Genomic DNA, 14,905 nt, shown 5'->3' with positions numbered 1-14,905 from the left:
GATTCACTTCCCATTGAGGGAAATCAGTAATAAGGAGGCATGGTGTCTGTTCTTTTGGATATGTCTGAATGAACGGGCACCACATATTCAACCCTTCCTTCCCTGTGAAGGGGTTAGGAAGAGGGGTATCTATTTTTGAAGGGCTCCTAGACCTATGACTAATTACTATTCACAGTCATGTGAATGAGTGGTAAATGGTATCAACAAGGGATAATAGTACTTGAGGTACATTTGGTGTCTTTGGTACAGCAAGTAACTCATCCTGCTCCTGAGCACAGAATACACATGGGGGCAGAGTTGTGGTTAGTGCAATGTTTTACAGAATAGTAAATAGTAACTGTTAATTAAGCTTGGTGATTCTATTTTAATTTTTGGATCTGCTATGCTCCAAGGATTATAGGTTCCCATTAAGAACTTAGGTACTTAACACTTAACAAAGTGATTTCCTTTATGACAGGAGAAAAACCTAGCACTAAATTATGGAGTAAATTACTTATTATCTGAAGTTACTTGGAACTTTTGAGCCTCAGACTTTTCTCTGTGTTTATGATTACTAAGTAACACACATTACATACTCAAAAGAGTGGCCATTTATGGCAAAGGCGGACTATTTACACTGGTATTGAAACAAGGAAACTAAATGTAACATGATATGGTAGTTATAGCAGGCACAAAACAAAGTATTACACAACACTGGTTGACTTTGTATGAGCAATGCCTGAGTCACAATCATGTAGTTTCAAACACTTCCTTAGAACAAACTGATCAGTGATTAGAGGAAGAGGTGAAAATATTGCATCAATTACACTGGGATGAGGAGAAATAGTTTTCCAAACCAGATACTGCTGCTGTAATTTGTAGAATGTGCAACTCTAACTCACAATGTTTGATTTTTCTACAAAATATATTCTGAAAGACACTTGAAAACTTCCAAAAATTCTCAAAAATATACCTGAAACCAAATTTGAAGCATTTTCCTTGACTAGTTTATGTTCCTTTTTTTGCAGTAACAGTGTAGGTAAACTTAATTGTGGTATGAAAATGTAATTCACTGAAATGAATGTAAGAAATGCACCACCCTGGCATTTGCTTAAACACTAAATCTGGGTGGCCAGATGGGGATTTGAATTACCGCTCTCAAGAGTACAAGTCTAGCATCTTAACCAATGTGCCACCTCAATTGGTATGAATGGAACAGAAGACAACAGAGCACTGCAGTGGTCTTCACTCAGCTGTAGTGTGTGATAGAGAGGGCAAACAGACTTTACATAATTTTGCAGAAGAAGTTATAGTAAACTAAACTACACTGCAAAATGATAAAGCAACCTAGTGTGCCATATATGGCCATGTGGGTCTCACTTGACTGTTCCTTGGTTGTGAATCTGCACTCTGTTCAGCCTCAATGCACTTTTATCTCACCCTACTACACCTTAAACTGTGTTTTGCTGTAGTACACCATCATGCTTCCTTATGTGTGTGGAAGGACAAACCACCTGTTGGGTTGCAATCAACAAGTGTTCACTCACATGAGGACAAGTGAGGGAAGTGAATGAGGGAACTGCCAGTTTCCTGGAATCAAGTCATGTGGAAAGTGAATGGTGGGAATGAGTGCCACTCATAATATTATTGTTGTTGTTGTTGTTGTTACAGCTCTAATTTCAATTTTTATCCAGAAAATTCATTGATAGTGATTTTACTATTCAAAATTTTTTAGAGTTTGTTAATATCATGATGTATTCTACAAATCTGTGCCATCAACACAAAAGTCCAGCTGGGGGACAGGGAGGGATTACTTTGAAACGCCATCTGCTGGTAAAAAATGGAACTATTCCTCCAGCAATATTTTCAGTACATTTGTCCCATAGCTTATTTACTGAGTGATAGTGTGACAACAGCTGCTGTTGTGATGAGCTACTTTATTTGTTCGTTGGCAGAATGATTCATTGTAGCAGATACTGGTTGTTCAACATTTTAGAAATAATATTTTTTTATTATTAAAAATGTTCCACTTCTCTCTGCACATTTCTCTAAAAACCACAATGTCCTACTGGGAATAAATTTTGAGTTTTAGTTCTTGAACTTTTTGATCACTCAGTACAAAATCTGTCTGTATTTCCCTTGTAATGTTGTGTTGCAGATAAGAAATCTTCCTCATATTTCTTCTTCTCTTGGTTCTTCTTCATCAATGAAAATAGCTTTTTGTTCCAAAAATGTGAGATTTCACAACCTTTACATGTTTCTGTTGACTGGATGAAATGTGTCATTGCAGAAGCTAGTTCTACTTTACATACTGCAGCCACTATGAATCATCAGTTTAGATTACTTTTTCATGAAATGGTACTCTGTAGAGGCATCATCTCTCATTTTCTTCACTGTTTTTGTACCCATGACTCCTGTTATCTAGACCTGTCACTTTCATTACTGGAGGCTGTGTTATTAACTGATAATTCTAGTGCACTGGACATTCAACTGTGCATCTATAGTTTCTTTTGTCCAGCATACTGAGCAGTTTTCTCTTGAAATCAGTCCAGAATATTTGTTGCTATAATTTTGTAGAAGTTCTTCCAGTTTTTTGTTTACTCCTTACCCTGAATGTGGAAACATTTACTATTAAACTTTGAGAATGAAGAATATTTAGTAGCCACTGGTCATTTTGCAGTGAAATGTGTTTTGTTATTGTTACATAAAAGTGCAGAATGTAATAATATGGCAGATTACAATAAAACATCTGAAAACCTAATTTTATCATTGTATGTCTCAAAGAGGTCTTTAATGTTGTGTAATGAATTCTCTGATAGCTAGATGTATGATTTTACTTTCAAATTTCTATGTAGCATAGACTGAGCAGTGATTCTTGTTCCTTCTGTAGTGCTAAAAGAGATAAATATCTGCTTATGGAGAATAAAATGTGTTCTCTTAAATTATTAAATTTATTTCTAAGCAGTTGAATTTATTATTTTTGAGTAACTGTTATCAGTTTCAAACCAAAGAAGGCTTCATTGGTGTATTTAATGTCTGCAAACATACCAGGTCATCATAAAGCAGCACAACAGCATTGCCATACCAAATGGTGCTGCTTTACGATTAAGTTGTACACTTACAGATGCATAATACATTGCTTACCACACTATGTGCCTGAAGATGAAGCCTTCTGGGCTTTCATATCAATGGAAAATGGTAAAAAGTAATAAATACTGTTGATTGGAGATAGAAAATGTCAATAAAAGAGAATAAATTCTTTCTATTCTCTGTCATAATCAGAGACTGACAATTTGTGATACATTCTGAGTGGTCTCCCTCTGTGCAAATTCCCTTTTTTGGACAACATGTGCCTTGGCATATCTGAGTTAGCCATAACTTCAATTGTATGTAGGTGAACTTTCTCCCAGTCAACAAGTTATTTAACAGAGAGTAATGAAACATATGTGTACAATTGCCCTATTGTAAGCCTGAAAGAAAAAGAAGACAACTGTGATCCATATGACAAGTCTTGTAATTTATACAATCAATTTGCTATATTTAAAATGTTTGTGAAGTGAGAGGAATGTCTCCATACAAGCAGCATACTCGTATGTAATGTCTTCATTCCACTGTAGGTAATATATCTGAGAGTATTATTCATATTTGAATATCTAATGGTATCATTTCAGAATTTTTATTCCTAATAAACTTAGCTGTTTTATATGTTTTAATTTTAAATGTTAGTTTTGAAGCCAGTGATATTACTTACCAATCCATCCCAACTTCAGGCCCAGCTGCACATGCAGTGGGAAGTGTGTATTTATAAGCCATGGCTCAATATGTGGCTTCAGATGGGGTATAAGAAAATCATCATCATTGATATACAATGTAACATCTGAATCAGGACCTTCTGGTACTTCAATTACTATTTTTACGGTGGAATCCAATTTTTTTAAAAGGAATGATTTTATCCATTGAAGTGAAGAATGATTAACCTGTTCAGCAGCAACTGTCTGTGAACTGACCTACAAGTAAAATGACAGAATGTAAGAAAAAATAAAGCATCTAAATTTATGTGAAATGTGCAGCTTGGCAGAGCCTTCCTGTGGAGAAATGAAGATTGACAGTTTCTTTTCTGCCTGAAAATTAAAACAAATTCCATTTCATTCCAAACTACACACATCAAAAAATGTTTTGCACCACTCCGGTTCCCAGAACTCCTGAAGATAGACGTTGACAGTGGATATCGCATCACAGACACAGTCCCTTTGACTGTTCACAGATGTCACTAATCCCACCCAAAGATGTAAACAACCATGCATGAGCGGCACCTATTAGATGGAGGGGGTCTGACAGCCGATCAGTTCCAGTCATTCCACCAGGGAGGAGGTGCATGGCTCATGTTGTCTGTAGTTCAGCCATGTCTCGACAGTCAATACTGTGGTTTGATCATGTCTGCATTGTTACTTTGTGCCAGGAAGAGCTCTCAACAAGGGACATGTCCAGGCATCTCGGAGTGAACCAAAGTGATGTTGTTCGGACATGGAGGAGATACAGAGATGCATAGAGAAAGGAACTGTCAATGACATGCCTTGCCCAAGGGCTATTACTGCAGTGGATGATTGCTACCTATGGATTATGGCTTTGAGAAACCCTGACAGCAACACCACCATTTTGAATAATGCTTTTTGTGCACCCACAGGACATCATGTTATGACTCAAACTGTGTGCAATAGGCTGCATGATGCACAACTTCACTCCAAACATCCATGGTGAGGTCCATCTTTGCAACCATAACACCATGCAGTGTGGTACAGATGGGCCCAACAACATGCTGAATGGACTGCTTAGGATTGGCATCATGTTCTCTTCACCGATGAGCGTCACATATGCCTTTAACCAGACAATCATCAGAGATGTGTTTGGAGGTAACTCAGTCAGGCTGAACACCTTAGACACACAGTCCAGTGAGAACAGCAAGGTGGAGGTTCCCTGCTGTTTTGGGGGGTATTTTGTGGGGATGAGATATGCCGCTGGTGGTCATGGAAGGCGCCGTAACAGCTGTATGATATGTGACTGTCATCCTCCGACCAATAGTGCAACCATATTGGCAGCATAGTGGCAAGGCATTAGTCTTCATGGATGACAATTCATACCCCCATTGTGCACATCTTGTGAATGACTTCCTTCAGGATAATGACATTGTTTGGTTAGAGTGGCCAGCATGTTCTCCAGACATGAACCCTATCAAACATGCCTGGAATAGATTGAAAAGGGCTGTTTATGGATGACATGACCCACCAACCACTCTGAGGGATCTATGCCGAAACACTGTTCAGGAGTGGGACAATCTGGGCCAACAGTGCCTTAATGAACTTGTGGATAGTATGCCATGACGAATACAGGCCTGCATCAATGCAAGACGATGTGCTACTGGGTATTAGAGGTATCGGTGTGTACAGCAATCTGGACCACCAGCAATGTGTGGTTTTCATGACCAATAAAAAGGGTGGAAATGATGTTTGTGTTGATATCTATTCCAATTTTCTGTACCAGTTCTGGAACTCTCGGAACCGAGATGATGCAAAACTTTTTTTGATGTGTATATATAAAGCAGAAGATTAAACTCTATTTGTTGTTGTAAAATTTAGAAGTAAAGAAAACAGTGGGACTAGTGTATTTTAGGCTTCAAGTTTTAAATGATTTGTGCAAATTCCAGAATTCAATGTACCAGAATTAAGGAGGAAAAGGCAGAAAAACAAGTTTACTGCTGTAATTGGTACTACAGAAATGGAAAGATCACGTAGAACCTGGAGTCAAGGGAACCATAAGAATGCAAAGTGAAAAGTTCTTAATCTGGTAGTGAAGTTTGTGTTATTCAGATAAAAATCCACTTATTTCTCAATTTACTGCCCAGTTAAGTCAATATACATCTACCAATGTTTTTATAGTGAATATATTCTATCCATCAAGTGTCATTCTGCATTGTTGTTAAGATCTTCAGCTTAAAGCCTGGTTTGATGTAGCTCTTCTGTGAAATTACTGGAATCTACTTCCACTTGAACCTGTTTACCATAGTCAAGCATAGATCTTCCTTCACAAATTTTTTCCCTACACATTTCCTTCCATTATTAAATTAACTATTTCTTGGTGCCTCATGGTAAGTGTCATCAGACTAACCCTTCTTTTAGACAGGTGGACACATTTGTGGAGTTCCCCAAGGAAGTATACTTGGACCATTCTTGTTTATAGTATATATTAATGATATAACACAGCCACAAAACTCCAAACTAGTGAACTATGCTGATTATACCTCTTTTATTAGCTGGGGCTGTACAGAGCGGCAGCATTCCAAGGCAACAAAGAGAACTTTGAAATGATAACAGAATATCTAACAGTGAATAAGCTTACACTGAATAAGGACAAGACTGTAGTAATAAAGTTCTTACTACATTTTACTAATACTCATACTCAATCACTTTCTACAGTTGAAACATCTGCCAAACATAAGTTTTTAGGCATATTGATTGATGAACATGTCACTTGGAAAGAGCATATCAGCTCCACCTGTAAAAAGGTTTCTAGTAATATTTACTTACTAAAACATCTTGCAAATATAGTAGCTCCCCTTGTCCTTAAACAAGTGCATTATGGGTTAATACACTCACATGTGCAATGTGGGATCAAATCTGGGGTGGGGCACCCACTGTCTATATGGATCGCATTTTCAGGCCTCGAAAGAGAGCAGTTAGGATAATTGCTAATATAAGCAAACGCCAGTCCTGTAGGTACTATTTCAAAAATTATAAATTACTGACTGTTTACTCATTGTATGTAGTGAAGACCATAATGTTTGTAAAAGAGAATGAGGAAAACAGTGTAAAGATCAGTGACACCCATAATTACAATACTCGAGCCAAAAGTGACTATCATAGGATACGGTAACAAGAAAGCTACAGACCACAGTCCATATGTAACTGGGAGACAATTCTATAATGAGTTGCAAAAAAATATAAAGCAACTCCAAGGCAATCTTTTTAAGGGCAAGATGAAAAATATGTTAATAGAAAGATGTTTATACTCATTAAAAGAATTCTGAGCTGCAGTATTGTTAGTTTAATCTTTTACATACTGCAGTATATTAGTGGTGGTATTGTTATAATTGGCTAATTGATGTATATAATCATTATATGTATGGAGTGATATATCATGTGCTAATGTGTTTATAACATTATTGCATGGAATGATATACAATGTGCTACTTGATGTATATATTCATTCTTGGAATAACATGATATTGATATAATTGTGCAAAAAACGACAATATCCAAGACTGTAAAGTTAACATGGTCAAATAAACATTATCATTATTATTTCTTTCTTTTCTCAGATGTTATGTCTGGTCAAAAATGGAAAGTGACACGGACCTTGATCAAGCGTGACTTCCTTTTAACTGTATGGTATATGTTATATTGCATTTAGGAACTTTTGGGTAATTGAACATGTATCAATAATTACGGATTTCTGTAGTTGTATATATAAGTTTGGATGTAGCTGTATTGCATTGATGCACTGGTGCATATTGTGAGGTATGACTCCTGTAGTTGATAGTATAATTGGTATAATGTCAACTTTATCCTGATGCCACATGTCCTTGACTTCCTCAGCCAGTTGGATGTATTTTTCAATTTTTTCTCCTGTTTTCTTTTGTATATTTGTTGTATTGGGTATGGATATTTCGATTAGTTGTGTTAATTTTTTCTTTTTATTGGTGAGTATGATGTCAGGTTTGTTATGTGGTGTTGTTTTATCTGTTATAATGGTTCTGTACCAGTATAATTTGTATTCATCTTTCTCCAGTACATTTTGTGGTGCATACTTGTATGTGGGAAAGTGTTGTTTTCTAAGTTTATGTTGTAAGGCAAGCTGTTGATGTATTATTTTTGCTACATTGTCATGTTTTCTGGGGTATTCTGTATTTGCTAGTATTGTACATCCGCTTGTGATATGATCTGCTGTTTCTATTTGTTGTTTGCAAAGTCTGCATTTATCTGTTGTGGTATTGGGATCTTTAATAATATGCTTGCTGTAATATCTGGTGTTTATTGTTTGATCCTGTATTGCAATCATGAATCCTTCCGTCTCACTGTATATATTGCCTTTTCTTAGGATCTTATTACTATAGGATCTTATTATTATTATTATTATTATTTATTTCCTTTTTCTCCAATTTGATTCAGTAGCTTATCATTACTTATCTGATCGACTAATCTTATCTTCAACATTATTCTTTAGCACAACATTTCAAAAGGTTTCATTCCCTTCTTGTCAGTACTGATTATCATCCACATTTTCCTTCCATATAAATTATGCCATAACATCTGCAAAATATCCATATATGACTGCTCCAAATTCAAAATGTTTTCCAGGCACAAATATGCTTAGATACTGCAATAGGTGAAATTCAGAGGTTGCCAAATCTGATGAACTGGGTGCTTATTTCAATAATTTGCACTTAAATTCAGCAACTTTCCCATGGCCAAAGCACCTTCACTTTCAGAAAAGGTTTGTTAGAAACAATAATTTGACAACCCTGAACAAAGCTTGGATCACAGAAGTAATTAAACAATCACACAAACTTTGTATCTAAGCCCACAACAAAAATTGGTCACTATAAAATGTGCTGTAAGAGCTTAAAGAAGTTGGTACAAAAAAATCAGAAGCATTATATTACGAACAAGAAAATGATGACTCTAATAATAAATGGAAGACTAGTTGATGCATTGTTAGGAGGGAGATGGACAGGAACAGAAGAATTTTAGAAGACTTCAAAATCAAACATGAAGGAAATCTTGTATGCAATCCTGAAAAACATATCATTTTAGTGGTCAAGCAGCTGCAACCCAAATTCCACATGGTGAATATAATCATTTACGCTGGCTGTTAAAATACTTTTATTAAAAATCACTATTGCTTTCACATCAGTAGAGACAATGTTTTTAAAAATCTATCACATGATCATGCATCTCTACTCTTGTGAAATGGATAGCGACTATTTACTAAAAGTATTTATAACCTCCAGTGCAGAAGATTTTATTCACTAATCCTGGAAACATAGCTAATACTTATAATCATGGCTCAATACAGCAAACAGTGAGTGAACACAATGTTTCCTGATGGAGTCTTACATGATAGCCAATATTTTAAGCACACACTACTTGTCAGTATCAGAACAAATAGGCTTAAAGGGCTCTGTTTATGAAATCTCGAGTCTTATGCAAAATACTATCACCAAAAATATCAGTAAAAGTCATATTAGCTCTATCATAGTACCTGTAATTGAAAGAACAATCATCTCTCTGAAGAACAAAAATTCCACTGGAGTAGATGAAATTTCTAGCAATTTGTTGAAACACTGCTGTGCTTCTGTAAGCAAGGAACTGTGCCTGACAGACTCAAATATGCTCTTGTGGAACCCTTCTTCAAGAAAGGTAAAAAATCGAACTTACAAATTACATGCAAATTTCTCTCCTGGCTGCGTTTTTGAAGATACTAGAAAAGATCATGTATGCAAGAATTTTGCAACATTTAGATAGATTTAAAAATCTCAGCAAAAGACAGTTTGGTTTCTGAAAATATATGTCAACTAAACAAACCATCTATGTTTTATAAATAAGGTTCTGAAGTCTTTAAATGAGAAAATGGTGACAGCAGGATTATTTTATGATTTATCAAAATTCTTTGACACTGTGAACCATCAAATACTATTAACAAAGCTAACCTTTTATGAATAAGTGATGTATCAAATAGATGGCTACAGTCATATCTCAAAAGTAGGAAGCAGAAAGAAGTATTAGACAGCATGGTGATATGTTTCATCAGAATGAAGAATCACCAAGTATGGAGTATCAAAAGGATCCATTCTTGGTTGTTTAATGTTCCTGACATTTATCAGTTACTTACCACAATGTACAAAGCTATAGTTTTAACATGTTTTCAGATGACACCAACATTATAATTGATTGTTATACATGTGAAAATCTTCAAGGATCTATTAATAATATTGTCATTGATTTAGGAAATGGTTTAGTGTCAGTGAGCTCTCATTGAATGTAAATAAAATTAACTATACTCAGTTGAATGTAACTGCCAAAACAGAGGAAGAACTATGTGCCACAAAGACAACAGAAAGTTGTGTGAATGAATGTGTGGGTGTTTCTCTTTCCTTTCCTGATGGGGGCTGTGGCCAAAAGTTATCATCTAAGTGTCTTTTATTTGTGCATGTCTGCTACTTTACATGTCATCTTTATGTTAAGTAGCAATCTATCTTTTCCTTACATTGGAGATCATTCAATAATATTTTGTTGCAAATGGAGTCCAACAAGCACACATATTTAAGCTAAAAAGCATAATACTTGTTTATTAATAATAAACAGTGATTCTTTTGGGGCTGTGTGGACATCTCACAAATAATATAGAATGCTTTCGCATAAATTGGGTTGACTTATCTACATTTTATTTTTTTACACATATGGAACAAATAGATATTATGATGGTATTAAGATAACACATAATGTTTTTGTGATGTAATTCTTAAATTTGCTTGTGGTGGCCAGTGAAAGAATTCATACAATTTTTTGCTTGTGATGCATTAGCATCACATATGCAGATTATTGAAAATATAATTTATAGTGGCAGAAGTTACACTTGTTTACCTCAATTTAATTGTAGGCTAGTAATAAGTTAATCTATAATTTCAAATAATGTTGATATAAGGTGGCATGTTAATGATTAATATATTATGATGTTGTATTGTTTTGATTTGAGATTTTATGAAAAATATTGTATAATTATGATTTGGAAAATGGCTTCAATGTATGCCAAAATGATATTATCAGTTGTAGCTATGAAATAAAGGTTGCAGCAAAAATTAAATATTCATACATTACTGGTACTAGTACTTGGCAAATTTAAAGAACTTCAGATTTTTCACTACTTACATTTGTAATTTAGAAGTATTAGACAACGTAAGCCTTCCATATTATGTAAGAAAGGAGAATAATTACTTAGGAAATAATAATAATCAGATATCTTATGTATTGGTTGAGGTTTATCAATAAATTATGCAATAAGGGTTATTGGAAGACACCATTTCATTATGCTTTACATGTTTCAGATAGTTATATTTTTGTATGTACTGTATCAATAAAATTTCAAGTGCTACAAATTATTATTTTAATGAGCTGAAATCTCTGTTTATTGTATATTATTTGGTAGTATAGTTTCAAAAGAGAATAATAGCTAATATTTAAATATTTTCATTGCACCATTGTTATAGTATTTGCCAGTTAGTCATATACTTACATTTTCAAGTTCAAAGGAGGCTGTGTATCTACGAAGTATGCCCATTGAAACTGATGATCTGTAGCAGGCTTCTGTGAGAGGTGTTTGATTTCCCCATTCCAGTTTCAGCTCTTGTTTCTCAATAGCACATTGTGAATGGGGCCAAGCATCAGCATTTCTTGCCACAACAAACTCACCACTTAAATTTAATTTTAAAGTTAAATCATGATCTGAATATCCCATGCTACCATGGGTTCCAAAAATCACTTTGAAGTTACCAGTGATGTTTTCTGATGGGCTAGTTAGTAGAAGCTGATGTGCATTTACAGCTGGAGCTAGAATTTCACCATGAATACAAACCTGTTGAAACAAAACATAAAATGAGACATATATGGATGACGTTTTCTGTGCATAGATATTTTTCTGTTGAGTACTCTGACCTGGATCTTGAGCTACAACATAACAGTGCACTGGGACAAGGATCCTTGTAATCATAGTTCCAGTACCAATCTTACTGCAAGAAAATATGAGTGATGGATGACGTTTTCTGTGCATAGATACTTTTCTGTTGAGTACTCTGACCTGGACCTCGAGCTAAAACATAACAGTGCACTGGGACAAGGATCCTTGTAATCATAGTTCCAGTACCAATCTTACTGCAAGAAAATATGAGTGATGGATGACGTTTTCTGTGCATAGATACTTTTCTGTTGAGTACTCTGACCTGGACCTCGAGCTACAACATAACAGTGCACTGGGACAAGGATCCTTGTAATCATAGTTCCAGTACCAATCTTACTGCAACAAAATATGGGCGATGGTCAATAACCTAAAGAATAATAGCCTAGTTAAAGCAACCATATGCTACACATACAGTTTTGTACACTTTGGTAGTAATTCCATGTTACTTAGAAGGTCTACATTACTTTATGGATGGCAGCAACTTTTAGTTGCTTGAACTATGAAACCAATACCCTCCTTTTCATAGTCAGTCATCTTTGCCATTAGTACTATCTGTGATTTAAAGTATGACCTAGGTGTAACTTATGTTAACTTCCCCCATAAATAGTCTTACTACGTATTCTCAGAAATGCTGTCTAATAGTTGTAAACCTACTGCAGTTTTACTCACACAGTGATGGCACATTGATGTAAAGATGGAAAACAAGTAATAAATGAAATGCATATTTTATATTTAGTTTTATGTTGGTATATAATTTTAGTAAAAAATGCTTTGTACATGAACTGTATTTTGTATTACTATACTACATTGTATGGGGGCTTGTTTTTCAATTTCCTATTACATAATTGTTAATTGTCATCCTTTGCTTGCAGCAAAACCAACCAATAAGGTCAAATCCTATTTCATAATTCTGTAAATGTTGACTAAGTAGCTTTCCCTTAAAACTAATTCTATTATACTTATTGTATGGCATGATCATGTTAATGTAGGTAATGTATTATGTCATCCGTATATCACAAATTGTCCAGTTTTTATCTGCTGGTGCAGGCAGCCATCCATGACAATTTACAGCATACTGTTTCTTTTGTATTCAATTGTGTGAACTTTGCAGCTATGATTATTTAGTGTATACTACTTTGATGTTACATTTCTTCAGTTCATTCCAATGTTAAAGAAAGTATGCCCTGCTACATAAGTTGTAACTGACGTCAGCCAGTGTAAACCATGATCTGGTGGCAACTCTCAGTACTAGGTTTCGTTATGCTCCAAATCCAGATGTCAATCACTCTGTTACTGCCACTGCCACTGTAGCATCCGAAATGTGAAATAATTTGGGTGAAGGTCATGGTTAAAGCAGGCTCAGACGTGGTAATTGGATGTCTCTATAGGCCCCCTGGCTCAGCAGCTGTTGTGGCTGAGCACCTGAAGGATAATTTGGAAAATATTTTGAGTAGATTTCCCGACCATGTTATAATTCTGGGTGGAGATTTTAATTTGCCGGATATAGACTGGGAGACTAAAACGTTCATAATGGGTGGCAGGGACAAAGAATCCAGTGAAATTTTTTTAAGTGCTTTATCTGAGAACTACCTTGAGCAGTTAAACAGAGAACCAACTCGTGGCGATTACATATTAGACCTTCTGGTGACAAACAGACACGAACTATTTGAAACAGTTAACGCAGTACAGGGAATCGGCGATCATAAAGCGGTTAATGCATTGATGATTTCAGCCATAAATAGAAATATTAAAAAAGGTAGAAAGATTTTTCTGTTTAGCAAAAGTGACAAAAAGCAGATTACAGAGTACCTGACAGCTCAACACAAAAGTTTCGTGTCAAGTACAGATACTGTTGAGGATCAGTGGACAAAGTTCAAAACCGTCGTACAATATGCGTTAGATGAGTATGTGCCAAGCAAGATCGTAAGAGATGGAAAAGAGCCACTGTGGTACAACAAACGTGTTAGTAAACTGCTGCGGAAGCAAAGGGAACTTCACAGCAAACATAAACATAGCCAAAGCCTTGCAGACAAACAAAAATTATGCGAAGCAGAATGTAGTGTGAGGAGGGCTATGCGAGAGGCATTCAATGAATTCGAAAGTAAAGTTCTATGTACTTACTTGGCAGAAAATCCTAAGAAATTTTGGTCCTATGTGGATCAAAACAAAATGTCCAGACACTCTGTGACCAAAAAGGCACTGAAGCAGAGGATGACAGACTAAAGGCCGAAATACTAAATGTCTTTTTCCAAAGCTGTTTCACAGAGGAAGACTGCACTGTAGTTCCTTCTCTAGATTGTCGCACAGATGACAAAATGGTAGATATTGTAATAGACGACAGAGGGATAGAGAAACAATTGAAATCGCTCAAAAGAGGAAAGGCCGCTGGACCTGATGGGATACCAGTTTGATTTTACACAGAGTACGCGAAGGAACTTGCCCCCCCCTTCTTGCAGCAGTGTACCGTAGGTCTCTAGAAGAGCGTAGCATTCCAAAGGATTAGAAAAGGGTACAGGTCATCCCCATTTTCAAGAAGGGACGTTGAACAGATGTGCAGAACTATAGACCTATATCTCTAACGTCGATCAGTTGTAGAATTTTGGAACACATATTATGTTCGAGTATAATGACTTTTCTGGAGACTAGAAATCTACTCTGTAGGAATCAGCATGGGTTTCGAAAAAGACGGTCGTGTGAACCCAGATAGTGCTATTCGTCCACGAGACTCAGAGGTCCATAGACAAGGGTTCACAGGTAGATGCCATGTTCCGTGACTTCCACAAGGTGTTCGATACAGTTCCCCACAGTCATTTAATGAACAAAGTAAGAGCATATGAACTATCAGACCAATTGTGTGATTGGATTGAAGAGTTCCTAGATAACAGAACGCAGCATGTCATTCTCAATGGAGAGAAGTCTTCCGAAGTAAGAGTGATTTCAGGTGTGCCGCAGGGGGTGTCATAGGACAGTTGCTATTCACAATATACATAAATGACCTTGTGTATGACATCGGAAGTTCACTGAGGCTTTTTGCAGATGATGCTGTGGTGTATCAAGAGGTTGTAACAATGGAAATTGTACTGAAATGCAGGAGGATCTGCAGCAAATTGACGCATGGTGCAGGGAATGGCAATTGAAT

General features: G+C 35.9%; 1 protein-coding gene across 2 annotated transcripts in view; it reads right to left on the bottom strand.

Annotated features, from left to right (window-relative positions):
• LOC126248043 (uncharacterized) overlaps positions 1-14,905 on the bottom strand; it is a 706,800-nt gene that overhangs the window by 78,650 nt on the left and 613,245 nt on the right. Inside the window, exons 19-21 of one of the 2 annotated variants that reach the window (XM_049948672.1) lie at positions 11,326-11,664; positions 3,731-3,986; positions 3,284-3,449 (exon numbers count right to left, since the gene is read on the bottom strand). In XM_049948672.1, coding sequence (XP_049804629.1) covers positions 3,439-3,449; positions 3,731-3,986; positions 11,326-11,664 — 606 coding nt within the window. In that variant the 3' untranslated portion in view covers positions 3,284-3,438. Of the gene's footprint in view, positions 1-3,283; positions 3,450-3,730; positions 3,987-11,325; positions 11,665-14,905 lie in introns of those variants that run through there. The other variant, XM_049948671.1, reaches the window with a different exon arrangement.

Source organism: Schistocerca nitens, chromosome 3 (assembly GCF_023898315.1).
Source record: "Schistocerca nitens isolate TAMUIC-IGC-003100 chromosome 3, iqSchNite1.1, whole genome shotgun sequence".
In the NCBI taxonomy this organism is placed as follows: domain Eukaryota; kingdom Metazoa; phylum Arthropoda; class Insecta; order Orthoptera; family Acrididae; genus Schistocerca; species Schistocerca nitens.
This window is presented reverse-complemented; position numbering and strand designations above follow the sequence as displayed.